Source organism: Palaemon carinicauda, chromosome 42 (assembly GCF_036898095.1).
Source record: "Palaemon carinicauda isolate YSFRI2023 chromosome 42, ASM3689809v2, whole genome shotgun sequence".
NCBI lineage: Eukaryota > Metazoa > Arthropoda > Malacostraca > Decapoda > Palaemonidae > Palaemon > Palaemon carinicauda.
In genome coordinates, this window is record NC_090766.1 from 27,567,500 (window position 1) to 27,586,662 (window position 19,163).

The window sequence follows — 19,163 nt, forward strand, 5'->3', positions numbered from 1 at the left end:
GAGTTGGAAAGACGTGTGCGTGGGAGAGCAAAGTAAAGGTACGAAAGGGATTTGGGAAGGAATTGGGGAAAGGATTAAGGATATAATAATAATAAGTGACAGACAATGATAATGAGAAAGAGATATCATACTAATATGCATGATAGGTTATATCAGTGAGGTAATTCTGTGAAAGTGAATGGTTATATCAGTGTGATAATGCCCTTCGGATGAATCCCTGGGGGAGACTACTCAGGAGAAGGCTATCTTTCCTACAGCTCGGAAGGACAATCAACCCTTATTGCCCTGTCGACAGATCTCCCTGGGAACAAGGAGACTGCTAGACAGAGGCTGGTGAAAGGAAGCTCTCCCTCGGATGGAAAAGCTGCCCAACACCTGGTGGAGGATAACTCTTACCTCGAAAGGGAAGGTTGTGCAACACCTAGAGGCAGACCTCCAGGAAGCTCACTCTGCTTCCCTCCTGTCTGAGCAAACCCAGAGAGAAGATCTACATCTTGAACTGATCTTGGTACGTAGCTGAAGCTAGTCCCAGGGTTCACTGCGGAGAGATCCTCCGACAAGTCACTCCATGGAGTATTTGTCAGCAACTGCTAATGCCCGCCCGCTAAAGCAGAGTGATAGTTGGGGCGAACAGGTGCTGAGGTCAAGACGCCGGTTGTGCACTAGACTCTTTTGGTCCTCTACCTGCGAAGTCTCAAGGGGATGATGGGAATAAACTCCTGGGGAGGATGTCTGCTACCATTGCGCAACCAACCACAAAACCTCTTGAAGCTTTTCCTTGCACCTGAAAAAATATAAAAAGGGTTTGAAGGAAATTTTCAACTTTTTAGGCCAGTTATTTGGAAATTTTCATTTGATTTTAATAGGGGAGTAAGACTTCAATACTCCGAGCCGAAATAAAAAGTGACGGTTGTTTACTAGAGCTGGTGTGAGCGGGGTGGTTGGTCTACCACCTTTGCTAACTAGCAGAGGGTAGTTACATCTCGCAAGAGCTTTAACGGCTAGTTTCAGATATCGCCAAGATAATACTCCTACGTAAAGAGCGTAAGGTTTGTATCATAGTGCCGAAACAATAAGGCATTTCATTACCCCATTTACAATAACATGTTGCCTTCCTCTTACCGCTCTTCCATTTTAAAGTTACTGGTAAACTTAAAAAATGGAAAATCCCTTGCTCTATCAATATTTTAACATCCTAATTGCTTCTTTTGCTACCCAAAATATACTTTACTAAGTACAGCATTTATCCTTACCCCTTTACCACAGTACATAATTGGTCCCTTGTTACTTTCTAATTCTGACTTCCCAACATTCATTCATTTTGGTCACCAGTAAATGATTTTGGTTTTCTATGATTTCCATTTCTAACTTCTTAATTACACTCCTCCAATTTCTGACCTTCAACATCTTTACAACCTTTTCATCTGATTCTATTAGCAACTCTTCTCCATAGGCCAAATAAAAGGCAATAAAGATTTGCAAGCACAGGAACACAACACTAAATAGATAGTAGAAATAACATGAATCATCAATGAACTGTCTGTAAATCATTGAAGTGTCATCAGCCAGTTTACTGAAATGATGCTCAAGAAATAACATATCCAGTAGATTGAAGACTATGCTTAAAGAACAGTCATCTCTTACCTAATAGTCAACTGTTACCCAAGGTAATGAAATGGTATGAATTACCCTAAAAAACATTTTGACAAACAATGCTTCCCACTCTTTAACACTGAAGAACTAGCAATAACTTGAAGCATATGCTGCACTTACCTAATGGAAAGTTTGGATGTGGTGGAAACCCATTGAAATTTCCTCTAAAAGGCAAGCCACTATAACCATCAGCTCCACCACCTAAAGGTCCATCAGATCCTCTAACATTTTCACCACCCCTTCTGGCAGCAACACTGCATTCCACTTTCATATTGTTTGCATCAGCATCAGGCATTTGTAGTACTCCATCTACTCTTGCATTATTCATACCTGGACTTGTTTCGGGCATACCAATTACTGGACCATTAAGTCTACCCTCAAAGAGAGCAATCATTCTCCTTACAGTTAAATAATCAAGATATGTCTGATGCATTGTGTCCAAGTGCACTGGTTCTGAAAATATAAGGCAAAAATGGAATTTTAATAATTGCCACTAGGTTATAACACATCTAAAAGCAAGATTTCAATGTTTACCTAAAGAGAAAATTCTTTACATATTTGCTCCTCCTGCAATTACCAGAGTAGGGACACCAACACAGGGGAGTAGCCTATGAAAGTACTGTAGCTTCTTATTCTTATTCCTCACAATTTGAAATCAACAGACCTCCAATGCATTAAACCATTGGAAGTGGGGAGGGGAGGAAGGGAGATTATCATGTGACCTAGGGTAATAGTAAATATTCAATTTTATTACCAAAATTGTTTAACAAATCTTGCCTCTTGGTCACAGTGCTGATCACCACATCAACCCAGTGGTGAGCTAAAGGTAGTAAGACAAAAAATTCAATACTTTATTCCTTATCTACTGTTCTTGTTCTCCTTATATTTACATTTTGTAAGCATTTTGAAATAAAACCTTAATAATAAAAGGAATTGTTCATTCACATTCTACTACCTTCTTTTTCAAAATTAGGGCCAAAACCATTGTTTATTCCTTAAGCTTTCTTACTGCTCCCATTTCTTGAGGTTATAAAGCAATCTCAAAGTAAAATAATTATAAAGCAAATTAGCTTAGAAAAAAATTTAATTTACTAGAAACATCAGAGAAAATTATGCAAAATTAATTGAGTTACACTTACAACAGCATTATGAAAATCAGTCGCATCTAAAAGCTATCCCTAAAGAGCGATCGAATAGTAACTCTTACCGATATACCTTGGATAAACTAAACCCAAGACCCCATTAGTCTTCTTACAGGCAAGTCAAAAAAAGACACTAAGAAAACATGTGGTTGGAGGGTAATCTATCCCAAATGATTTTAAAAAAATCCAAATGGTAAGAATTTGTCTTGGAGCACTTAGAACTACAGTACACCTGTATTCATTACACAGCTGACATACCGATTGTAATCATTTGGCTATGAACATAGGCCTAATCCATGAAGCGCATCCCATCTCTGAGCAGTACTGTATTACTATTCTGCTATTATATTATTGTACAATAATCATAACACTAGGCTTTTTCTTATTATAGAAAAGGTAGCGAAAGATTGATTGTGAGTTTTCTGGTATCTTAACATCCAAGGTCATTGATGCCAATATCATTTGTTATAAATAAAGAATAAAAGGAAATTAAATTTAAAACAAAGTAAAGATGTCCTTTCAGAAGACCTGCATCTGAAATAAATCTAAAAATACCGTTAGCATGGTACGATACGTCCAAGAATCTTGGCAAGGATGAACCTGCAATCCTCACCTTGAGCCTCAAATATATATCTATTTCTTAAGGTACTACTTCAGTTTAGAAGTGTTTAATACTCTATAGTACTAGCTTAATAACTTGACCCTCATATTGGTTCAAAAACAAAAGTTAAATTCTCAACTATAACTTGAGCAGATATAACCTTACTCTTAATAAACATCCTTAGTGGTTTAAGGTTGTCTTACTATCCGATAGTAAAGATTTGCAAAATTAACTTTCATTTTTGTTCAGGATCAAAGGGTAGGGAAACTGAAATTCAAAACCTACAAGGAAAAGTTAATTCTTTCTTGCTGCTTTCAGGACTGACTTGGTTGGTGTTTTCTTCAAAATTGCGCAAGTCAATTTTCAATTATCTACTTATAAACCACACATTATGAAACAAAACTAGAATTTCTCTTGGCAGAATTATATTCTAACCAAATTCAAACATTATCAGACCACATCCCAACAGCCACTATAGGATTTAAAACTCTGCAATCTTGATAATAAAACCAGGATTCATATGAATAATGTTTAGTTAAAAAAAAAACTTGCCTCTCAATCCAGAGAAAGAGTTTTGCAAAAATTAGGAAATGTAGCTGTACTTCTATCATGAACCTTGACCTTCACGGCTTTTATTAGATTTGGATCCAATTCCTTATGAACTTCCGTGACTAAACTTTTAACTAGAAATGAAATTGCATTTTTGGACAAAGGATGATTTGGGACCTTAGCCCCACAATGAAAAAAAAAATTAGCGACACCACCTCAAATATTGGTTGGTCCAAATACTGTTGGAAAGCTCTTAAACAAAACAATTCATTTCTTTTATTACTGTACCGGTAAATAATTTCATCAATTTTCAAAGAAGAAATGTGAACAAATTACAGCAAACTCATTTTTAATTTTTTTTTTTTTGGCTGTTAAAAAAAAAAAGAAAAAAAAAAAAAAAGATCAAAATCCTCTTATTCCCATCAAAGCCCACCTTAAAAGATATTTCTTGTAGTTCACTTATGCATTTAGCTGAAGATAATACCATTTGGAAAAGCCTTTTAGCTTTGAGATTTTCCAAAGGTTCAAAATTCAAACCTTTTAAATGCTGTAAAACCACATGCAAATTCTGAAAACATAGAGCTGACTACTATGAGTCTTTCAACACTCCAAAGAAATAAATAAATCCGCTACATCAGAAATGGACAGATCTAATCCCAGACGCTAGAGACAGAATTAAGCAGACCTATATTCCTTAATGGCCGAAATTGAAAGTTTATCAGAAAAATATCAAACTTAAAAATCTAACATTATCGTCCAAGCTAGTTCTAGCAATTAAAACATTATTAGATTTGCAGCAATCAAAATAAACATTCCATTGTATTTGATCGTAAAGGTTACAGTAGAGAGATGAACACCAAGATAGAAGAGAGGAAGCAAGAATAGAGGTAAAGTAGAACTATGTAAGCAAGTGCCCCTAAAGGGGCCAAAGAAACACTGCAGAGACACTGGAATTATGACAAGTGTAACGCATGAGGTGCACTGATTGCACTAACTCTCCATAGGGGAACAAACGTTATAGATGAATCGCTCTGGAATAAATACAAACATTGAGGAACAAATATTATTTTGATAATAAAATTTGTTTTACTTGCCTGATGTTCATATTATTGCTTCTTTGGAAGCTTGGTTTAATGGACATGTACCTGTATCATTTTCTAAAAAAAATCTAATACTTCCCATTTCTTTTTTCTTTTAATAGCCATGCCTCTAATAAAGTAATGAAATATTCTAGCAGTTAACAGTAAGAAGCGAAGGGGTGATGCTCCAGTACCTCTGTTATATCAAAACCTATAATAGGGTTGATACTCCAGTCCCTGTTATTTTAAAACCAATAATAAACAGACTAGAGGGCTGCAAAAAGAAAGAAAGAAAAAAAAAAACTTTTTCCTGAGAATACAGTATGGTCATTCATCTCCATGCAATGAGCTATTGCACAAATGGGTATAGGTGAATCACCTTTGAAATTGATTGTCTACAAGGATTGGCTTTGTAGAGTAATCTTTTTGGACACACTGAAGTCAGGCCACAGATTAGAGAACCAGTCCCTGTGCGCCAGAATGGGGCTATTAGCATCATCGTACTGTTTGCAATGATCCTGAACTTGTTCTCACTTGTCAATTCGTAGCAAATGGTGGAAATGTGTAAAGATGACAAATTCGTGGACAATTTGTATTTTCCTAACGATACAAACCTTTAGCTATTTATCAGAGGTATTACTTTCGGCGAAGCTGAAAGGACAGCCATTAAAATTTTAGCAAGGGTTAACTACCCATTCAGCTAGTTAGCAGGGGTAGGGGAGGTAGCTTGCTACCGCTCCCACTCACACACCTGAGATTAAGCTCACTTTGCTTGGGCAGGACTTCAAGGGGGGATAGGTCTGGTAGGTAAGTTTGTATAAATAGCTAAAAGTTTGTATCGTTAGGAAAAATACCAACTACAGGTATTTACGAATCTGTCATTTGTTCCGTAACTGAAATACAAGCTTACGCTATTTATTAGGGGTGACTCGCCCATTAGGAGGGTGGACGTCCCTGCCAATCTAGCTTTTTGGGTACCCAGGGGCTCATTATTTTGAATAGGTTTGTACCAAAAATAAGGGGTCCTTGCATCTCACTAAACCTAGCTATGCAAGGTCTGCTGCCGACACAAGCTGTGTTGAGATATTTAGTAGGGTTGACTGTCCAGGTAAAACTTATTCCAAGTCTTTGAAGGAAAAACTGTTGTAACCTAGACTCTCCCAATACCACCTCACCAGGGGATACGGACGCAACAGTATAACAGTAATCCCTCGCCATTTTGTGGCTCAAGTTTCGCGGCCTCAGTGGATCGCGGATTTTCAAAAATATTCATCAAAAATTAGAAAAAATGGTGCAAAAGTTACGCAGGCACTAGCAGAAGACAGTGAGAGTACAGTAGAACATCAGGTATCAACACGGAGATGGCGCGCAACTCGAAATCCACCTCTCTGATTCGCTAGCCATCTCGGCTCCAGAATCTCGCAAGCTGATTGGCCAAGCCGCCGAGACACTTTACCCAGCATCTCTCCCTGCCGCGCCCCACGAAGGGAGACCGCATTCATTCTCTCTCGCTTTGCTTGTGTTGCTTAGTCTTGCCACGTGGAACTTATAGCTGTTTTCTTGTGATTTTTTAGTGTAAAATAGTGCTTGTGACACCCTTGAAAATGGCTCCTAAACGTCCTCCACCCTCTACGTCCTCTAGTAAACACAAGAGGAGAAAAATTATGACGGTGAACGAGAAAGTGAAATTATTGGACATGCTTAAGGCAGGCAGTAGCTATGCATCTGTTGCCCTCATTTACGGAGTGAATGAATTGACGGTTCGCTACATAAAAAAAAGATGAAATGAAAATACGTAAAACTGCCTCAATAACGTTCTCCAAGGACACTAAGCGCGCTGTGACTCCTCGTAATAAGACGATTGTCAAAATGGAGAATGCATTATCAATGTGGATATCGGACTGTCGGGAAAAGAAGGTTAGTCTCGATACCAACATGATTCGAACCAAAGCCAAAACCCAGTATGATAGCCGAGTTCCTGAAGGAAAATCGAACGAAAACGACAAAGGTGATGATGTCGACGAAGATGATGATCCTGCCCCACGAGAAAAACGTGGTTTTGTTGCCAGCAAGGGCTGCTTCGAGAAATTCAAGAGGAGGTTTGGCCTTCGCAACGTTCCTTTGTATGGGGAGGCCGCCTCGGCAGACCAAGAGCCAGCTCTTCGTTACGTCGAGGACGATTTCCCGAATTAATTAAAGGAGGTGGTTATCTCCCGGAGCAGGTGTTCAATATGGATGAGACTGGCCTTTTCTGGAAGAGGATGCCGTCCCGGACGTTCCTTTACACGGACAAAGTAAAGAAGCCAAGGTTCAAGGCCCTCAAAGATCGCGTCACTCTCCTCATGTGCGGGAATGCCGCGGGCTTCATGCTCAAGCCCAGCTTAATTTACAAGTCGCTGAATCCTCGGGCTTTGAAAAATAAAAACAAAGCCTTGCAGCCCGTTTACTGGATGAGTAATAAAAAGGCATGGATAACCAAAGCCCTCACACTCGACTGGTTTGTGAACTGCTTTATCCCATAGGTGAAGTCGTACCTCATGGAGAATAGGCTGCCCTTTAAGGGGATCGGCCGCCTAAAAAACTGAAAAAATATGAAACATATTCGATTTGCTGAAAAAAATTCTATGGCTTCTTAGAGCATTCAAGAATGTGTGCACGAAGTATTATGCTAAAATTCGCCTTACTTTTCTAGTTATGGCCTGAAATGTAACAATAACTTTATACACAGAAAACACCAGTAGCGCAAATTATTTAGTCTGGTATAGTTTTTGTGATATATGTTACAAAAACTTCCTTTGAAATGAAATATATAATGTCAATAATATCCTAGTTGGCACCTTTCTGGTTATAACTAGACAAGACAAAACACCCATCATGAGTCATGAGGCTCAGTTGCCTATAAATCTTCACGTAATAAGGTCGCATTTTTTCATGCTCGCTAGCCTTGACTGAACTCTGTTTTTTTCTGCGGTGTTTTTAGTTTTTCACCATGCCTAAAAGGCGCAAGAGTTCACTTCATGCTTCTATAATGCGGAAACGCCAATTTGATATAGCCATCGAAGAAGTAGAACAGAGAATTCAAGAAACTAATGCCATAGAGGGGAATGAAGAGACGACGAGAGAGAGAGGGGCCGCGCAGCAAATGGCGCACGCTAACATCACTGCTGGCCAGAGACCAACCACATCCACCCCTAATCGTCTCTCTATTCGTTCATCACTGCTAAAGGGCAAAGATATTTTAGAAGAAGAATGCAGTGGATCGGAGGCTGATATTATCAACGATAGTGAAAATAAAATGATAATAATAAGTGAAGCAAGACTTGAAAAATTACTTGAATCACAAATACCGAATTGTAGATGCAAAGTAATTCCGAGGATCCATTTGGCAAGGGATGGATTTGAGACACTAATAAAAAAGATATGTCCTAAATGCAGAGGGAAAATTATTTCAGAACCTGCAAAATGCCCACCGATTTCTACAGAAGGAAGGAAGGCTCCAATTTACAAAACCAAATTTATGATATGTCTTAGGCACAAAGATAATCAATTGATTAATATTTCTATTCATAATACTTTTGCATTAAAGCAATAGACATTAAAAATAAGATTTGAAATACAGTTAATACTAAAAAAAAAAACATAAAATTAATGGTAACACAGTCTTTTACTTTTTTTTATGTACCTAAAACTTTGAAGGGCCGTTTCTCAAAACATAAGTTTTTCACCTTCAAAATGTATCTCCTCCCTTAGTATTGGACCAATCTTAATGTAATTTCATATATAATATGGGGAAACATGGTAGATTAAAAAAAAGCCGGGGATTTTTAATATTTTGAGTTTCTGATTTTTGGCAAATTTTTTCCTGTAATTTTTCCGGGAAAATTTCATAAAAAAAGAAAAAAATTCATATCTTGAAAAATAATTGAAAAATAAAAAATCCCCGGCTTTAAATCGAAGGTCCATATGTGTTTTATACATGGTTCAAATCTCATCCCTTAAAACCAAAAATCAAAGGAGGAGATGCATTTTGAAAATGGCCATTTTTGGCCGAAAAAAGCTCTGGCATCACAAAACCCAAGGTCACTGAACAAAAAAAAATTCCCCAAAAGTTCCACACAATATCCTTTAACAAACCCCCTATATATCAACAACCTGTCGTTAAAAAAGTCGGAAACCAGCAGATCCCCTTAAGGTCCTCCTCTTCATGGACTGTGCAGGAGGACATGCAATGGATCTCCATTATAACGGGGTCCAAGTGGAGTTCCTGACCCCCAACACCACTTCCCTCATACAACCAATGGATCAGGGGGTAATTCGTCCTCTACACGAGGTCCACGATGGAGGGCTTCATCTCCTCCATCGACGAAGGCGACGAGGACTTCAGCCTCAAGAGATATTGGCAGGAATATAACATTGCAACGTGCCTGGCCTACATTCAGAAAGCTCTTAATGAGATGAAACTGCAAACATTGAATGAAAGTTGGAGAAAATTGTGGCCAGACGTTCATGAATATGAGAGATTTACGCCAGACGAAGTTCACCACTCCGCCGTAGATAAGGCTGTGAAGCTGGCAGGGTTAGTAGCCAACGAAGGATTCTGACATGACGGATGACGTCAACTCACTGATCCAGTGCCACTTGGAGCCCCTAACCGACGAGGACCTTGTCGAAATGACAAGATCAGTGATTGAGGAAGAAGAAGAGGCAGCCGAAGTCGGCGACGACAACGAAGCTGAAGAATGTGGCCATACCTTGGACAACCTGCAAGAGCTCTGCAACATGGTACGGGCTCTTCAACAAAGGGCGCAGGAAATCGACGATAATATGGTCAGAGCCATCGAATTTAGTAACCGTATTGACGGTGTAATGGCGTTGTACAAGAGCATCTTTGCTCAGATGAAAAAAACGTCAACAACTTCCCATCACGATGTTCCTACTGAGCCAAAAACCTTCTGCAGAAGCATCAGATACTCCTCCGGCTGCCTCTCCGGCTTTCAACCGAGCCACTACACCGCCTCCTGCAGTTTCCCCAGCTCTATCGGAAGCTGTCGTTGACGATCCACCGCCTCTATCAACTGACGATGAGGCGTCACCTGAGGAGCAGTAAAGCTCTCATTAACCTGTGCAGTAAATCTTCATCATCTTCATCTCCATCGTACTGCACAGGTGTTTCATCATCATTTATCAAGATCATCGTTACGTATCTGGTTATAAGAATAAAAGTTCTAAAAACATATCTACAGTATATACACATACACTATTTATATCTACATATGTATGTACATGTACACTTACACTATTTATATATTTATATATTACTTATGTATAAATGTAAATGTACATACAGTATACATAATGTATTAAATACTGTATTTTTTGGGCTCAAGCCATGTCATCCATGACTACAGTGATATTCCCAGAGAATTTACCTTTAGGTCTCCAGAATTCTAACTCCTGGCGCAAATATCCTTAAAATTTCTCTTGAGGATATCGCATAATATCAGGGGACGTATATCTTGATACGACACATAGCAATCTTCACCCCGAATAGCGTTTTCGTTTCGAGGGGGAAGAGTGGCGAAAAACAGAAGGGGAGCCGTTATCAAGGTTACCCTTCCTCCCCTACTACTACAAGTATCCAAGATGGCGCTCATTAATATTTTTTTAGCGATTTCGCAGGGTGGTTTTCCCTGCTCCAAAATCAATCCCTGGAGGTATGCGGAGTTTATGCCGATTACGAATGGCAAACTCTACATCTCTGAGTAGATGGGAGCCGTCCCCTTAGACAACATCCAGTTTTGGCCAAGCTTTAACGCTTAACCTGATTGCTTCACTCGACTGAAGCATGAACCAATGCCAAAAGAGGAGACGGAACCGAAGGTGGTCATGGTTTTCGACCACAATAAGGCACTGGCTCTCTTGTCGAGTAGCCTGCGAAAGGCGGGCTATTCGGTGTCGAAAGTGTCCGCCTTGAGCAAGAAACACCCTACCTTTCTTGCTCCTGTTTCAATAGCCTTCCCCTTTACGTTGAAGGGACTTAAATCTGTTGCCAAGCCAGTGGAGGCAGGCAAACCATGCACTGCACTAGAGAGTGCAGGCCTCTGTCGTTAGCCTTGCCCATGTAAGAGAAGGAATGGAAGGAAGTCCACCTAACCTTCTCAGTAGGGAAACTGGACGCAGACATTGCTGGACGACAGTTTAGTGAGAATCTCCCTAAACTTAGACTTTCTCTTGCGCAAGGAACAAGAGATGAAGGAGAGACTTGCAGCATCTTTATCTCTACAAAACTGCATATAGATGTGTGCAGGCCAAAGAAGTACCCCAGACATGCTCATGGTCCTGGCCAAAATGCATATGGACACCCTAGTAAAGGACCTGTATGCTTTCATGAAGGCTAGGAGAGCCTGTAGGGAGTTTGTGTTTGCTGCTGCAACAGTGAAACAGGAACCCAGGAAGCTGATATCTTCTAACATATGGGAGTAAAGACCTCTTCCCAAACGAAGTAGTCAAAGAGGTAGTTGAGAAAGCCATCACGGAGAATAGGAACCTTCTCCAGAAGTGGGACATCTCTTCAAAGAGGAAGTCTTCCCCGGATGCCGGTCCCCAACCTAAAAGGAAGACAAAAAAGTCTGGACTTCCCCCTCGGTCTGCTCAACAACATCCCACAGTCAGTATGACCATGGTACCCCAAGTGGTGGCCCAAACACAGACCACCTTCCAAGTGGTGCCTCAACAGCTGGTTGCCCAGTCACCAGCATTCAACCCCGGGTTTGTGAGGCAGACCACTACCTTTCGGTTGAAAGGTAAGGGATCCAGACGGGGCTCCTCTAGACATCCCTCGAGAGGTAGGGGAGGACACGGTCAAGGAGGTAAACCCTCCGGTCAATCGAAGCAAGGAGATGCTTCCGGTAGGAGGGAGGCTCCAACAATTTCAGGATCGTTGGACCTTCGATCCTTGGGCCCACAGTCTAATCAAGATTGGACTAGGATGGAAACGGAACAAGTCTCCACCATCATTTCCTCAATTCTTCCAACACTCCACCCCCGCCTTAGAAGATTATACCCTAGAGCTTTTGAGCATACAGGTTATAAGGAAAGCAAAGTCCATCAAATTCCAGGGAAGGCTGTTTTGTGTTCCCAAGAAGGACTCGGACAAACTCAAGAGTCATTCTGGACTTGTCGCCATTCAACAAGTTCATAGAAAACAGCAAGTTCAGGATGTTAATCCTTAAACACATAAGGACCCTGTTACAAAAAGGGGCGTTCAAAGTCTCGATAGACCTGACAGATGCCTATCAGCACCTTCTAGTCAGTCGCCCCCTCTCCTCCTACCTAGGATTCAAGATACAGAAGATAAAGTATTTTCTCAGAGCCATACCCTTCGGACTGAACATAGCCCCAAGTATCTTCATGAAACTTGAAGACGCAGTTGTGCAACAACTACGCCTAGAAGGCGTCCAGGTAGAAGCGTACCTGGACGATTGGCTGGTGCGGGCAACATCCGAAACGACTTGTCTGCAAGCATCCAAAGAAGTGATCCAGTTCCCGGAACATCCGGGATGCAAGAACAACTTCAAGAAGTCTCGACTCTCTACACTCAAGGGTTTCAATGGCTGGAAATCCATTGGAACGTGAGGTCACACCATCTCTCCATTCCCTCAGGGAAGAGGGAGATTGCAGGGTCTGTTAAGAGACGAAGACGCCAACAGGAAAAAGTACTGGGCTCTCTCCAGTTCACAGCAATAACAGACCCAGTGCTAAGAGCACAGCTGAAAGATGCGTCAGGAGTCTGGAGAAGATACGCATCAAACGCTCGAAGATATCTAAAATGACCGATAACGGCCTTACTACAATCACTTCTCAACACATGGTAGAAGGCCAAGAGCCTAATGAGGACCGTGCCCTTGCGGCCACCTCTGCCGTCGATGACCATCCACATGGATGCCTCGACGGAAAAATGGGGAGTTCACTCCCATCAAAGGAAGGTCCAAGGGACTTGGTCATCTCTGTTCAAAGCCTTTCTCATCAACATTTTGGAAGCCATGGCAGTCCTCTTGACGTTGGGAAAACTCTCCCCTCGCAGATCAGTCCACATTAGGCTGATCTTGGACAGCGAAGTGATAGTGAGATGTCTGAACCGACAAGGGTCGAGATCGTCCCATGTCAACCATGTGATATTAGCCATCCTTTGTCTAGAGAGATGGCACCTATCCGCAGTTCACTTACAAAGGTTCCGCAAGGTGACAGCGGACGCTCTATCCAGGCTCAAGCCGATAGAGTCAGAATGGTCCCCAGACGCAAATTCATTCTCCTCCATCTTGGAACAAGTATCGGAACTGCAGATCGACCTCTTCGCGACGAGCGACATCAAGAAACTACCTCGATATGCAGCCCCATACGAGGACCCTCTAGAGGAGACAACGGACGCCATGTCCCTAGGTTGGAATGAACGGACCCGGATTTTCCTGTTCCTTCCACCCAATCTCCTGCTGAAGGTCCACAAGCCGAGATCCTTCCAGGGAACGGCAGCTCTAGTGGCCCCCAAGTGGCCCAAGAGCAACTGGTTCTCTCTAGTGATGGAACTGAGGCTGAGGCCGGTCCTTTTACCGAACCCAGCACTATCTCGACGGGTTCAGAAGTCTACTGTCTTCGCTTCATTACAGAGAACCCAAATCCTTCATCTCATGATTTTCTCCCCTTAGCAGTTAAGAAAAGATTTGGGATCTCAAAAGACAGTATAAACTTCTTAGAAGAATACAAGTCTAAGTCAACTAGAAGACAATATGAATAGTTTTGGAAAAAGTGGGTTGCTTTTGTTAAAGCAAAAGGACCGAAAGAAATTTCAATAGACTTCTGTCTGTCCTTCTTTATCCACCTTCATGAACAAGGTCTGGCCGCCAACACGATAACTACATGCAAGTCAGCCCTGACTAGACCTCTTCTATACGCCTTTAAGTGGACCTGACGAACAAAACCTTTAACAAGATCCCGAAGGCATGCGCTAGACTTAGGCTTGCAGCTCTTTCGAAGCCCATTTCATGGTCCTTGGACAAGGTCCTACATTATGCTTCATCTGTGAACAATGAAGATTGTTCTCTCAAGGATCTAACCCAGAAAGTTATTTTCGTGTTCGCTATAGCCTCAAGGGCTAGAGTTAGTGAAATATTAGCCCTATCAAGAAATGAGGGCCACATTCAGTTCACAGAGGTGGGAGACCTGAATCTCTTTACTGATCCAACCTTTCTCGCCAAGAACGAGCTACCCACTAAAAGATGGGGTCCCTGGAGAATCTGCCCTCTTAAGGAAGATGTCTCTCTGTGTCCAGTAGTGTCTCTAAAGGTCTATCTTCGTAGAACTTCAGACTTCAGGGGAGGACAGCTCTTCAAAGGAGAAACTTCATGATCAAACTTATCCCTAAAACAACTGAGGGCGAAGCTCACCTACTTCATTCGCAGGGCGGATCCTGACAGTACACCCGCAGGTCATGATCCGAGAAAAACTGCTTCATCACTGAACTTTTTTCAGTATATGGACTTAAGGCGTCTTCGCTTATATACTGGATGGAAGTCATCCAGTGTGTTCTACAAACACTACGCAAAGCAAGTCCACGAACTGAAGCATTATGTGGTGGCGGCAGGTGGTGTATTAAAACCTGTCGTCTAGTGCTGCGATGAACAGTTAATTGATGGGGACTATCAATTAGGGTGAAAAGGTTTTGACACTTCCAGTGCAATACCTTTAAGTGTGTGTCACCATGGTGACACTTAGACTGTTCAAAATCTCAGGTGTGGAATTATACAGATAACACTTGTGCCGTGTGTACACAGTACACAGTGTTGATAGTATACAACAACCTTTACAGAAAATTATATTAGAAAATTTTATCAAAAATTTTCAAATTTAGAGTGGCACTCATCATTTCTTCCCTTTCAGGGAGAAAAATATTTTCTGTATACGTTGTACATATAATTCCCTCAACACGTTACACTCTTTATTCCATTTGGTCATTTATTCAAAATAAATGTCTATTAAGAGTATAATTGCGTCTTATTTCGCCCTGCAATTAGCACAATAAATATGCCAGAGTTCTCTTACTTATTTAACTAAGTAAACCTCATATTATTGCATGCTTACAAACAATGGATATAGTTGATACTTAGTTGTTCCACCAACATATACAAACTGTGAGACTTTTGTATATCTAGTGGATACTTATGTTTGTTCATACAATATATGCAAACCTTGAGACCCCTTTTCTACAGTCTAGTATGACTTCCCTGCAGGGGTCAGGAAGCACTAACATTGCCCATGATTAGTGGTAATGACGGATAACAGTAACGTCATTTGTCTCAATGGTCCAGATGACCATAGAAAAATTGTCAAGGTTAAGGCACCTATGAAAATCCACAGATACAGTACTTTCTAGTAATTCTCTGGTAAACTTCCATCAGGACGACATGGCTTGAGCCCAAAAAACGGATTTTGAGCGAAGCGAAAAATCTATTTTTGGGTGAGATGGCCATGTCGTCCTGATGGACCCGCCCTCCTTTTCCATAGAAAAGGCTTAGGCAAGATCCCTCCCGAAACTACTATATCTGTAGCACCATGCCCAATGCTACAAGGAATGAGCGCCATCTTGGATACTCGTAGTAGTAAGGGAGGAAGGGTAACCTTGATAACAGCTCCCCTTCTGTTTTTCACTACTCTTCCCCCTCTAAACGATAACGCTATTCGGGGTGAAGATTGCTATGTGTCGTATCAAGATATACGTCCCGATATTATGTGATATCCTTAAGAGAAATTTTAAGGATATTCGCGCCAGGAGTTAGAATTCTGGAGACATAAAGGTCAATTCTCTGGGAATATCACTGTAGCCAAATATCCCTAAGAAAGCTACCTATAGGAACCTTCCATCAGGACGACATGGCCATCTCACCCAAAAATAGATTTTTCCCTTCGCTCAAAATCTGTTTATATTACAGTATTTATACAGTACAGTAATTTTATTTTATATACAGTATATAATTTATATTAATTTATTTACAGGATTCTTCTATGTTCCAATGATAATATATATATTTATAGGGTTAATATACACTTATTGTTATTATATATACATGTACATGTACGCAAAAAAAAATAGGGAGGGAACCTACTTCGCAGTTTTTCACCTATAGCGGGCGGTTCTGGTCCCCATTAACTGCGATATGTGAGGGATTACTGTAGCTTAATACTAGGTACACAAGGAAGCATGGTTTGCCTGCAGTGGTTTGAATGAATGATTTGAAGTTCTCTGGCATCCTGACATCGATGGTCATTGACACCGATATCACTTATTATAAATAAAGATTAAAAGAATATTCAATTAAAACCAGAAAAGTAAATATGTTATAAAAGTTAAATAACATTAAGAAGACCTGCTTCCAACATAAATTTAAAAATGCCACTAGCATTGTACGACACGTCCAAGAATCTTGGCAAGGATGAACCTACTGTCTTCACCCCGAGCCTCAAACAGATATCTATTTCTTTCTGTGCTGTAAGTGGGGCATTCAGTCAACAAATGCTCCACTGTCAAGGGTATCAAACAGTTGTTGCAATATGGTTGGTGTTGGCCAGGCAGCAGAAACTCATGTGTTATCTGAGTGTGACCAATGCGGTAAAAAATCATTACGAAGAATGGGTACCTTCTTGGTAGCAACTCGGCTGCAGCACTCTTTGCCAGTGAATCTGTCTCTAATTTCTAGACACACCTACGTGTGCTGGAACCCAACAAAATCAAACTGTTGTACCTTTTAGGCCAATAATTAAAAGCCACTCTAAAATATTGAAAACTAAAGGGTTACTAGAATTAAAACCTTCTAAATCTTAAAGGACACTTCTTGAATCACTATAAATCGCAAAATTGCCCTCTTCTTTTAACGCTATTTTCTCAATAGCAGTTAGTATGCTATATAATTCAGCAGTAAATATAGAAGATATTGAAGGAAGTGCACCTCTACAGTTAAAAGAACTACTATATACTCCAAATCCAACGCCATCATCAGATTTGGAGTCATCAGTATATACAAATGTTGATTCCCTATGTTCTTCAACATGTTCCAAAAAAAAAAAGAGACCTAGCTTCCAATTCAGTCATGTTTTTTTTTACACCAATAAAATATTTACAAAAAGATATCTCTAGTAATTTCCATGGAGGGGTTGGTGATATCTTAAATGGAAGCCACTTACCTCTAATTATATCACGACTGTTTAATAATTGTTTTACCCGAAAGCCATTAGGTTGAGGAGATTTTGGGTGCAACTCAAAGTATGTTGAGTGCCTTACAAGGCTTGCAGTTTGAAAGGCTAAAGAGTTAGGGAGCCTTTGTAACTTAAACCAATACCGAATAAAGAAAGACAATTCGGTTATGGTCTAGAGGTAACTCTCCAGCATCAACAAGGAGACTTGGGATAGGTGAGGTTCTAAACGCTCCTGTGGACAATCTAATACCAGCATGATGTATTGAATCTAATATCTTTTATTGGCTTGGGGTGGCTGAGGAGTATATTTCACACCCATAAATAATTTTGGAAAAAATTAAGGCCTTGTATAATTTTAAGAGTTTTACGGTCTGCCCCAATGATGTATGGGACAATACATTTAAAAGATTCAGAGCTTCAAGACATTTAGCTTTCAATGCCTATAAGTGAGGAACCCAATAAGTCTAAAATCAAAAAACAATCCTAAAAATTTAGCTTCACCTACACATGGGATCCGTTGACCTTTCATGTATATATCCGGATCTGGACGTACTCCACGGATACAACAGAAATAGACAATAGTAGTTTTGCTTGTTGAAAACTTGAACCCATTCATATCAGCCCACCGAATAATTTTGTCCATTGCGAGTTGTAGTTTTTCTCAACCATTGCCATTCTAGCTCCGGCAAATGATATGGAGAGATCATCCACAAAGTGTTGAGAGAATATCTTGGGGAATGACTGAGGATACCCCATTAATTGCTAGTGCAAACAGGGTTACACTCGGCACACTAGCCTGGGGAATTCGTCCTCCTTGACATTTCATCTCAGTTAGTTTCCCCCACTCTCACTTGAAAAACTATGCGAAAGAAATGATTGGGTAAAAAGTGGTAGCTCTCCTCTTAATCCCAATTCATGAATGGTTATAAGTATACCATATCTCAATGTAGTATCATATGCCTTCTTAAGGTAAAAAAGAACTGTCACAAAGTATTGCTTGGAAGCAAAGGCTTCACATATAGGACTCTAAGTCATATCAACACATCAGTCGAGTGTATTTTTCTGAATCCACACTGAATAGGTGATAAAATACCCTTCTTTTCTAGATACCACATAAGTCTTGCATTAACCATCCTCTCAATGACTTTACATAAACAAGATGTCAATGCAATTGGTCGATAGTTTTCTGCTGAAAACTTGTCCTTACCGGGTTTTAAAAAGGCTAAAATAATGGCTAGTGCCCACACACTTGGATAGATGGATTGATTTAAAGTTTTCAGGCATCCTGACATCTAAGGTCATTGACGCCGGTAACGTTTAATTTATGTATACAAAAATAAAAAATGAAATAAAATAAAAAATAAAAGAGTATTCAATTAAAATCATACAAGTTGAATGTCATAAAAGTTAAATATTTTGCAGAAGACCTGCTTCTGAAATAAATCTAAAAATGCGACTTGCATGGTAGGACACATCATTTCCAAGAATCTTGGCAAGGATGAACCTGCCACCCTCACCTCAAGCCTCAAACAAATATCTATTCCTTAAGTTGTTATAATTGGGGCATTCGGTCAACAAATGCCTTACTGTTAGAGGTACTAAACAGTCGTCACAATACGGTTGGTGTTGGCCCTTCAGCAGAAACTCGTGTGTCAACCGAGTGTGACCAATACGGAGACGACAAAGAGACGTCTCCCATTTTTGGGGCATCATATTATACCTCCAAGGAGATATGTCATTTGTTACCTCTCGCATTTTATTGCCATCTAGGCTATCCCATTGCTGTTGCCATTTTTTGCAAAACAATTTCTTGATGTCAGGTAAGAAATCATTACAGGGAATGGGATACCTTCTTGGCAGCAACTCGGATGCAGCCTTCTTAGCCAGTGAATCTGC

The 19,163-nt window shown here is 40.4% G+C and overlaps 2 protein-coding genes across 5 annotated transcripts in view; both read right to left on the reverse strand.

The window, feature by feature from the left end:
* LOC137632979 (ras-specific guanine nucleotide-releasing factor RalGPS1-like) overlaps window positions 1-19,163 on the reverse strand; it is a 331,074-nt gene that overhangs the window by 154,097 nt on the left and 157,814 nt on the right. The gene's annotated exons all lie outside the window — the stretch shown is intronic.
* Window positions 1-19,163, reverse strand: part of LOC137633261 (uncharacterized) — an 85,885-nt gene that overhangs the window by 39,200 nt on the left and 27,522 nt on the right. Inside the window, exon 2 of the mRNA XM_068365467.1 lies at window positions 1,774-2,106. Within this exon, the coding sequence (XP_068221568.1) occupies window positions 1,774-2,086 (313 nt within the window). The 5' untranslated portion in view covers window positions 2,087-2,106. The remainder of the gene's footprint in view (window positions 1-1,773; window positions 2,107-19,163) is intronic.